Here is a 9,953-nt window from a genome sequence, read left to right on the forward strand (position 1 = left end):
GGGAGAGGAAAGAAGGGGCAGGGAGGAAGGAGAGGGAGAGGGGAGTCAAGGAGGGATGGGGCGCGGGGGTCCACCTTGCCCAGGAGCTCAGCCTTCCCGTAGCCGAAGAGCAGAAGTGCAAAGCTGTGGTTGACGCCGTAGATGGTGCCGTCGGGCAGCAGGGTGATGAGCCCACTGAGGGTGCAGAACACCCAGACGGAGGCTGCGTAGGTGGGCATGGGCTCCCCGCTGTGGGCATCCTCAGGGCCAGGCTGGCACTTGAGCTTCAGGCTCAGAGGGAAGGTGGTGCCGTCTCTCGCTCTCCCCACTGACCTCTGGATCCTGAGATGCTGGGGGACAAACCGGCCGAGGGGCTAGACTGGACACAGCTGGACCCTCCCTGCACTCAGCCCCACCCCACAGACACATGGGGGGCCCTCAGGGCAGGCCCAAAGCCAACTTGGGCATGGTGGGGGGTGGTCTCCAGACTTCCTCTCCTCTCTCTGCACCCCCATCTTGGCCTGGAGGACACAATCTAACAGTACCCTACAGCCAACCTCCCTGGTCTGGAATCGCTGCCCCCCCCCCACCTCCGACCCCCACAGTTCATGATCTCATCCCACTCCCTCTAGCAGGCCCGGCCGACATCACCATCCATCTCTACCTGCCATCCCAGCCTGGGTTCCCACCTACCCTGCCCACTCCTCACACCAGCCCCACCCGCCCACACCGCCTACCTTGGGGATGTGCTCCCCGGGCGGGGGGATCTGCACGGAGGGAATCAGGTCCGTGATGTGCTGCCCGGCCACCTCCTCCCCACTCGAGTAGCCGTGGAGATGCGCAAAGAGGCTGTCACAGGACAAGATGGTCCCCTTCAAGAGGGGCTGTGCTTAGGGCCAGTGTGACTCCACACACGGGCTCACCTCGGGCAGACGGCGAGACCCCTGGCCCCTGCGGGGGCCTCCCACCTCAACTGCCCCCACCAGGCTGGCCTTAGGCAAGGGCTCAGGCAGCGGCCCTCTCTGTGCTCTGGGGAAGGAGGGCCCAGGCCCAGGCACGGCCATGTGGGCAGTAGAGCAAGGCTGAGCCCCCGAGGCCCCAGGAGGGGACTGTGCAGATCAGGGAGCAAGGCCAACGGGGTGAGACGCTTTCTTGGGCAACCATTTAAGGGGAACAGAGATTGGGGAACAAAAAGCAGCCAGTTCTACGTTGCTGGATTTTAACGTGACTTTTTCAAGGGGCACAGATAAAGTGGCGGGTAGGATTCAGGTGAGGTGGGTACACGGGCAGGGCCTAAGGGAACCTGGCACCCCCCCTAGCTCCCCAGGAGGGCAGCGGGCACTCACATCAAGCTTGAAGGAGACCCAGGCAGAGACCCGCTCCACAGGCTCCAGTAGCACCACACAGCAGCGCCCCTGCTCCGGCCGCAGCCTCTTGGTCCACACGGAAACTGGGACCTTCGCCCCACTGCGGCTGACCACGTCCACCTGAAGCACAGAGAGCCCTGGGCAGGAGCCAGACGCTGGGCTTGGCCATCCACCCCGGGACCCATGCGCCTGCGGCTACTCACCACCATCCCAAAGACCACGGCCGCGCAGCCGTCCGCCTCCACCTGCTCCTCGCTAAGGGCCTCGGCCTCGGCCGAGTCGGACTTGAGGAAGAACTGTGTGAGCTTCTGGCCAATCAGGTCACGGCTGCTGTACCCCAGGAGCTCACAGGCCTTGTCGTTGGCCACCAGGATCTAGGGACACAGACGAGGGTGAGCAGGGCGCCTCAAGTGGCCACACGGGGCAGGGGGACTTCCTGAAGTCCACACCCGGTGTGGAGGGCAGCCAGCCGACTCCAGCTCCATGCCAGGTGTGTGTCAGAGAGCCCGGGAGGCAACAGTGCTGAGGAGTTGTTCGGTGCTGGGGAGTCCCCAAATACATCTTTTACCCAAACAGGCTGACTTGTTCCCCGTTCACTCTGAGAACCACCCCCCAAGTCTCCTGTGACCAGATGGGCAATGCCAGACAGCCTCAAGCACAAGGCGCCCGAGTGGGGCACAGGCCCCAGCCCCCACCCCATGCCCACTGGCCCGTGCACACCTCAGTGGTCTTGGCATCTACAGTGAAAATGGCCTTGTTGGGGTTGCCCACGGGGGCCGGAAGCGGGGGCGCAGACAGGCCTGAGGGTAGGCTCCGCAGCAGGGAGCAGCAGGAGGTGCTGCCCAGGGAGCTCGTGGGTTCTGAGAGCTCAGGCAGGCTGAGGCAGGGCGGCTGGCTGGCACAGAGGTTCTGGGCGGCCAGGGACGACAGGCAGTAGGAGCTCCACTGGTCCTCTGGGGAGACCAAGCCACCCACTCAGACTCCAGCCCTCCACCCCAACCATTCCATTTCTGGGCCCTCACCCTCCATCCACACTGGCCACTCAGCTGAAGTCCTGGCCCTGACCCCTGCTACCCTCTCCCATCCAGTGCCACAAGGAGAAGACAGAGACGCAGGCAATGGCCCTTGTGCCACCCCCACCGCCACCCCTGGCCCAGTGCCCCAGGAGCAAACAGAGGTGACCACTCGTGCTGCCCACAGTGCTCATCAAAGGTTCACTGTCCCTACCCCCTCACTGAGGAAACCAACCGACCAACTTACCAGGGAGTGTCACCCTGCTCTGGCACAGCTTGGAGAGGCCGCGCTTCCTACTCGGGTGTCTGTGAGCCAAGGACAAGGCCTTGCTGGGTGTGGACACGCCCTGTGCACCCGGGTTATCCATCGATGATCCCTGCTGCTCAGCCCCAAAGGCCGGCACACTTCTGTCTGCCATCAGCCTGCTTCTCCCAGGTGTCAGCTGAAAACCAGAAAGGACAACGGGAAGACATGCAGGTGGCTCACCCACCGGTGGGTCACTCTCAGGCCCAGCTGGCTCAGGCAGCCCTCAAGAAGCCCTGATAGGTGAGAAGTGGGTGCTCTGGTAGAATTCTTGATGCACATGGGTCACGGCGAGACCGCCCCAAGCGGCACAGTTCACAGCAGCAAAACATCAACAAAAAGGCCCTCCCCAGCAAGGAAGGGCCACCCACCCTGACAGCACCACACAGTACAGTCACTGCATACGCTGCCGGCACAGAGGACCCTTCACCACGTAGCAGACCACAGTTCTGCAAAATGCAAGGCCGTGCCCACTGTTGAAGTGCATGGTCATACTAGTGGAGCTGTTCTTGAGAGAGATAGACAGACGTGAGCCCTGGGCAGGCAACTCCCTGGGGAACACAACAGGGCTGGGAAGGGACAAAGCATGGCGCCCAGGGCACCCAGGAGTGGTCCATGTCAGCTTTGGTATGACTTGCCGGGCATGCATACACACACACGGACTTATCCAGCGTGATCCTGGATGGGCTGAAACCCAAGAGGACGGGCCAGGAGGCGAGGAGGATGAGTGACTCGGAATTGTAAACGGGCTGAAGTCACTGCTTCTCAGTCACTGGACACCGCCTGGTCATATACCCTCAACTGCTCCTGTTTAAGGCCATTATTGCAGCCATGGTGTCCACCCAGTTGAGGATGCCACCAGACCAGTGTGTCCTTCCGTCGTGGGTGGGGTTGCTAGGAGTTGGAACTGTCAGGCAGAATTGGAAGGTGGCAGGGCAGGTGAGGGGAAAGACACCCGAAGCTGGTGAAACACACTTCAAGGACAGACACTGCGAGAGGCCAGGCCTCCCCTTCGCCTTCACTGGCCTTCCAGAAGCTAAACCTTATAGGTAACTTTGAACCCTGTTGCTTAGCCCCGGACAACAAAGTTGCAGTGGAAAATTCCCCAGCTACTCCCTCCCCCCAGACTAACTCTCCACCTCTCACCCTGATGGCACACACAGGGAACTCTGGGGCGGGCGGACCCACTCTACTCACCGGGACCCCATAGGTGGGGACTGAGTGGCTGACATGAGGACAGCATCCCTTGGGAGTAATAAAACCTCCAGGACTGGGAGGGCAAGGGTTACAGTAGCCAAGGGAAGGCAAGACTTCACTGGGTCCCAATGGGGTCCTGGTGGTGCAGTGGGTTAAACAGTTGGGGGGGTGGGGGTGACAGTCTGATTCTGTACATATGTATAGCCCCAGAAACCCTCTAAAGCCGTCCTGTTCTACAGGGTCGCTTGGGGTCCCATCCACTGGATGTTTCAGTTAAAGCAACCAAACTCACTGCCAGCCAGTGGCTTCTGACACAGCGACCAGACAAGGCAGGCTAGAAAATGCTCCCTTGAGTTTCTGAGGCTGTAACTCTAAAAGATGGAGAATTACCATCTTTGTCCCCAGGAGTGGCTGCTGACCTTGCGGTTAGTGCTCTGACATGAGACCCCCTGTGCCACCAGGGCTGCCATAGAAGGTACCAGTAAGAGATCATCGATGAGCAGCAGATGGCCCGGGAAGGCGAGCATCAAGGGGCTCAGCTCTGTAGCTGCCCATCTCCAGAAAGGGCGCACAGGTGGGGGTGAGGCCGGGGGGTGGGGGGGCGGGCGTGCGATGGGGGCAGAGGTACCCGCGTGCCGACCACACCCTACCCCCGCCGACCCACACCATTTACTGGATGACGCCTCCACTCTGAGTGGGACGCCCCCCTTGCTGAGGATAAAGAGGCTCGGACGCCCGCAATTGTTTCGGGAGGTAGAGCCCGGGGCGGTGACCACGAGGGCGCCCGCGGAAGAGCCGGTCCCAAGGGGTCAGGGGCGCGGCCAGGCCGCGGGAGCGGGCGACGGGGCAAACGGCCGGGGGCTCGGACTCGTCGAGCGGCGGGCGCAGGATGGCGGTGGCCCCTGCCTGCCCCAAGGCCCGGGGCCTACGCACCGGCGCCCCAAGCGCAGCCTCTCACCTGGGTCGGGAGGGTGGCCACTGCTAGACTGGCTTCACTGGAAGGGAAAGTGCCGGCCCGCGCTTGGCCCCGTCGGCCAATCGAGGAGCGTCTCGCGACGACGAACCAGGCCACGGACCAATCAGTGACTCGTGTGGGCGGGACTCCGCGGGCTCAAACCAGAAGCCCGCGCTAACGGTTGCTAGGGCCCGTCGGACGCTCTGTACGGCGCTCCGGAGAGGCCAAAAGAGAATCAGCGCGTCGGGGAGCCCGCCCGTGGACGCCGTTTGTTCCAGTCTCCTGGAGGACAAGGGTGCGCTGAACTGAGCTCGGCACGGAGATGGGTCGCGAAGCGGCTCCCCCACGGGCCCGGCAGCACAGCGGAGAGTTGCCGCCCAGGATTTCTGAACCTCAGAATCGGCGAGGCCGAAACGAGACGGACGGAAGCTGGGTGGGAAAACCGGGCGTCTACAGCTGCCCAGCGCTGTGCGTTAGCCAGGCGCCGTGAGAAAGCTGTCCTGCCGCCCGGCCCAAGCTACAGATGGAGCCAGCGAGGCTCGGAGACGCCAGGTCGGGCTGTGCTCGACCCGCTCGCCCAGGGCCGTGGCCACTTTACGTCTTGGTGGTCGGGACGGTGACATGAGCGAGCTGACAAGCGCAGAGCTTGTCCCAACTGCTGGGATGCCCTCGCCGCCGCCCACGTCTCGCCCCCGGACTCCTCCCGGCGCAGTCTGCTGCAGCTACCTGCAGCTAGGGAGGTGAGGCTCGCGGCGCGGGCCCGTGGGGGAAGGGAGGGGCGGGCTCGGCCTCTCGGTGGAACTACAACTCCCACACAACCAGGGGCCGAGGATGGGCTGGGTCTCTCCAAGGAACTACGGCTCCCATGAGGCGTCAGGGCTGCGCAGGTGCGTGGGGGGGGCGAACCGCGGCACCCAGCTTCCATTGGCTGGGCAGCTTCTGCTCCGGGAGCTCTGATTGGTTGAAGGCTCTGAGGCGACACATTCCGGAAAGGGGAAGAATAGCCAACATGGCGGCGGAACGCGGCTCGGGGCAGCAACAGTCGCAGGAGATGATGGAGGGTAAGCAGCCCCGACAGCGGCAGGCCGGCATTGCCTCCTACCGGAGAGGAACTCGGAGCCCCAGCCAAGGCCCGGTCCCTGACAGCTACTCGCGGGCTCGGCAGAGCGGGGCACTCGGAGCCCGGGAGAGCCGGCCGGGGGCGGCAGCGCGGGAAGACCCGCGGGAGAGCGGCGGCCCGGGGCGGGGGCGGAGTGGCAGGAACCTCACGCGACCCTCTGAGAGGGCCGGGCGGGCGGGAGAGGGCCGCGGTTGCTGGTGGGGAAACTGAGGCTCGAGCGCCGTGTGACCCTTATGGCGAGGGCCCTTCCTGCGAGCGGACGGGGCTGGGGAGGGGTGACTGGGAATTGGAGTCGGTGGTCGAGGCTTCGAGGGCTGGGTCTCTTGTCCAGGCTCTCGTCATCGCAAAAGGCAGAGCCCGGCCGTTCCTCCCGCCCTGCTGGGAGGCTTGTTTTCACCCCACAGCGGGGTCGCGCCGTTACTGTGCAAGCACTGATGACCCCGGGCAGTGTGGAGAGAGCTGGCCGCGCCGCCGGCACAGCGCTCTGAGGTTCTCTGGCCCGGGGATGGTCATGCGTGATGGCCTGGGGGCGGGAGACCAGGGCATGCGAACTTTGATATGGTGCGTGCATCAGTGTAACCAAAGAATGAGCCAGGCTGGCGCCGTGGTTACGCACCAGGCTGCTACCCACCAGGGCAGCAGTTCAAAACCATCAGCAGCTGTTGGAGAAGAAAGCGGCTTTCTTCTCCGGTTCAGAAACTCCGAGGCAGTTGTGCCCTGCCCTACAGGGTAGACGCCATAACACTGAAGTTTGGGTTCTTGGTTTGTTTGTTTTTTGAAGCAAAAAAGTGCTTCTCCCTTCCCCCTACCATCTCACCCACCCCCTCACTTGTCTCCACATCCAGTTCCCCTCTTGCTCTCCCCATAACCCTAAACCTTTTCCTCTCCCATTCCCACAAAACCCACCGAGTTAGGGATCTCTCCCACGAGTCAACTTCCTTCACAGCTCCAAATCTTTATTGCCCTGCCAGTACCCTCACCCACCCCTGCCCCTGCCCCTGCCCCACAGCCCGTCTTCAGGTTGCAGTCATATCACCTCTCACGTGCTGGCCACCCTGCCCACCCTCAGATAGACTCTCCTCCCACCTCAGGTACGCTCACCCTACCAGCTCGACCTCATGTTACCTGGCCACCATCACTTGCCTCCAGCCCTCCTGAGACCCTAGCCCTTTGGGAAGCCTTCCATAAATCTACCACCAGTTGGACTGGGCCTCCCTCTGGCCTACATCCCCGGCTCCTGACCTGGGTGGAAGCCACTCTCCAGTGTTGACTTCACACAAGTGTGTGCATTGAGTTGAACGTCACATTTGGACTTCAGACTCAGATCAGCTTCTCTTGTGGCTGAGAGGGCCAGGTGCTCCTTAAATAAGCAGGTTGGAGGAGAGGGGGCGGTTTCTTCTGTAGCTACCTTCCTTCTGGGAGAACTCCCTGTAGAAGATTCCATGTAACTCCAAGCCTCTGGTGGTTGCTTGCCCTGTATCCACAGTGCCTCCGCTCGTTGGGGTTGGGGGCCAGCCTTTGGAACTTTGAGTCAGGTCAGTGCCCATCACATGGCCTTATCCATCTCTGGGCTGCCCTCTCCCTTTTCCCCAAAGCTCTTGCCTACCCACAGCCTGGTCGGAGTCCACCTGGGTGGCTGTATTAGTCTAGGTACTCTAGAGAAACAAATCCACAGCAACTCATGTATAAGAGAGTTTTATGTAAAGAAAGTGTGCATCATGAAAACATCCCAACCCAATGCTGCCCAAGCCCACAAGTCCAACATTAACCCATTAACCCAACACCAGTCCACAAAGTCCTCCACCTCCTCACAAAACAGAGGCAATGACGCCGACTGCAGGAGGAAGGCTGAGTCAGTGAACGAATAAGCATCTCAGCACTAGCAGGGGTCTCCACACGGCTGCTCCAGCACCCAGGGCTGCATCGGGATAGGTCCATGTGGCTTCTCCTTGGGCATGTCTTATAGGACGTCAATCTTGCAAGCTGAAGCAGGGAACTGCTAAGGCAGCTGCACCCGGTGTGACCATCACAAAGCAAGAGACCTGAGAACTAGAAAGGCAAGGCTCACCACCCATTTATCCCTCCGCTTTTCAATTAGCCCCACATGTGATTATTGGCCAGGCTGGCACAATTAACTAACTCAGTGGCGGTGTGAATTTGAGTCTTTAAACAGGGCCGGTCAGCTGGCCACACAGACAGTGGATCCTGGAGGAGGTTACGTGAGGGTCCACAAAGGCATCCTCTGCGGCCAGCGGCCAGCCAAGCAAAAGTCTGCAGGCACCAAAATCTCCTCTGATCTGTGGTCCCGTCCACCAGAGGAGCTGGAGCACAGCCATGGGAGACACTGGTGCCCTCGGCCTGCCCGGCATCCTCCACGTTCCATGCGGCGGCGGCCCTTCTCACTGCCTGCCTTCAGTCGACAGGCGAGTCGAATCGGAAGAGTCAGGCGACGAGGAAGGGAAGAGGCACCGCAGCAGCCTTGTGGCGGAGCCGAGTGCACAGAGCCTGAAGGACAGAGAGCAGAGCGGCCTGGAGAACCCCGAAGGTATCAGGGCCCTGGGCGGGACACTCACTCGTGGAGAGGCCACGATGCCACTTGAGGGCTGCCCCGGGAAGTGGCTATCCTGTGTGCTGTGCCCCACGGAGAGCCTGTTCTAAGTCCCGCTGGATACGAGGAGGGCCACATGCCCTGCCGGGCATCAGAGCGAGTCTGTTACTCGCTGGAAAGAGCCAGCTTTCCAACAGGATGCGGCTGTGCTCCTTTGCTGTGAGCACGTCGGCAGTGTCCGGCTGCTGGCTGCCGTGTCGGTGATTCAAGCCCACAGGCCCTCCAAGGAGGAGGTGAGCCCTCTGTGCCTAAGGAGAGTTGTGCTCCTGGGAGCTGAGGGCAGGGCTTCGGAGAGCATGCCCCGAGCAGCAGACCTGAGAGGTCTCCCCTCGGGGGTGTCAAGGTGTTCATCAGTCATACGTCGGTCTTACACCCACATGGAACAACCAACGTGCGCGCTTAAAAACAGAAAAGCGCGTCCTCTGTGCCCCAGTGTAGATGTCCGGTAACCATGGCAACCTCATTTTAAGGCAAGGAGGAGTCCCACAGACGTCTGGGCACATTTCCCTGTTGTAGCCGACGTGCAGGCAGTGGGGTGGGTGGGACGGGTGGGAAGGTGTCTGTAAGATGTGACACTGCTCGCAGCCAGCGCTGTGCTCAGTAGGGAAGTCAGTCAGCCCTCGGAGTAGCCAGGGCTTGCCGCTGCCCTTGTCTATGCAAGTCGCCCAAGGAAGCAAGCACAGGTGGAGCCTCTCTGCCCACTGCCTGTAGCACAGGCAGTACAGACACGCTTGGGACAGAGACCTGGAGGCTCACACAGCTGTGCCCTCAGGAGGGAGGTAGGGGGTGGGGGTTTTAGAGCACTTCTGCCCGGATCAGGCCATGGGGCAGGAGCTCACCTGTGTGTGTCGGGCTTCTGCCAGGATAGTTTCCGGAAGGAACCCTGAGATTCCAGTGATGCGATCTTTGGGAGTGGGTTAGGAGTCTCTTGGTTTTTCCCAATTTCTGTCCCATTTGACTTGGGTTGGGTGGCATCCTGTAAAGTTAGAGACAAACTGTCATGAACGCTGTTCCTGGTGGTCCTTCTGGCCTTGAGCAGGGCCTGTGTATCAGCCCTCTCTTCTGGGTAGGGGCCGTGAGGGGTGCTCAAGGGTAGCGTAGGCCGCAGTGGGCAGGGGCCAGCAGTCCCCTCCGTCTAGCAAGATGAAGCCCTGTGTGTGAGGCATCTCAGCGTGCCCAAGCGAGTGCACGCGTGCGTGTGTGTGGTCTTGCGTGGCTAAGGGTTTTGTCTGTGGGTCCTTTCAGGGGTGGCCGCTCCTGGGAGTGAGTGAGTGAGGAGGCGAAGGGCGCTGTCCATGCAGGTCTGCGTGAAACCTGAGCAGTGTGGCCACTCCGTGCAGCTGGCCTTTTGGGCCCTGGGGAGGCTGTGTGAATTATTCAGCAGCAGCTGGGCTGCTCCTGTGCTGGAGC

General features: G+C 61.5%; 2 protein-coding genes across 2 annotated transcripts in view; one reads left to right on the plus strand and one right to left on the minus strand.

The window, feature by feature from the left end:
- The window catches only part of PASK (PAS domain containing serine/threonine kinase), a 19,554-nt gene extending 14,706 nt beyond the window's left edge, over positions 1 to 4,848 (minus strand). The window contains exons 1-7 of the mRNA XM_045294540.1: positions 4,819 to 4,848; positions 2,607 to 2,802; positions 2,067 to 2,299; positions 1,550 to 1,720; positions 1,326 to 1,466; positions 717 to 851; positions 75 to 329 (exon numbers count right to left, since the gene is read on the minus strand). Of these exons, the coding sequence (XP_045150475.1) occupies positions 75 to 329; positions 717 to 851; positions 1,326 to 1,466; positions 1,550 to 1,720; positions 2,067 to 2,299; positions 2,607 to 2,778 (1,107 nt within the window). The 5' untranslated portion in view covers positions 2,779 to 2,802; positions 4,819 to 4,848. The remainder of the gene's footprint in view (positions 1 to 74; positions 330 to 716; positions 852 to 1,325; positions 1,467 to 1,549; positions 1,721 to 2,066; positions 2,300 to 2,606; positions 2,803 to 4,818) is intronic.
- Positions 4,849 to 5,782: 934 nt separating this feature from the next.
- The window catches only part of PPP1R7 (protein phosphatase 1 regulatory subunit 7), a 14,932-nt gene continuing 10,761 nt past the window's right edge, over positions 5,783 to 9,953 (plus strand). Inside the window, exons 1-2 of the mRNA XM_004701697.2 lie at positions 5,783 to 5,876; positions 8,352 to 8,480. Of these exons, the coding sequence (XP_004701754.1) occupies positions 5,825 to 5,876; positions 8,352 to 8,480 (181 nt within the window). The 5' untranslated portion in view covers positions 5,783 to 5,824. The remainder of the gene's footprint in view (positions 5,877 to 8,351; positions 8,481 to 9,953) is intronic.

This window comes from Echinops telfairi, unplaced genomic scaffold, assembly GCF_000313985.2.
Source record: "Echinops telfairi isolate 266 unplaced genomic scaffold, ASM31398v2 ScPeMD7_3;HRSCAF=10, whole genome shotgun sequence".
In the NCBI taxonomy this organism is placed as follows: Eukaryota; Metazoa; Chordata; class Mammalia; order Afrosoricida; family Tenrecidae; genus Echinops; species Echinops telfairi.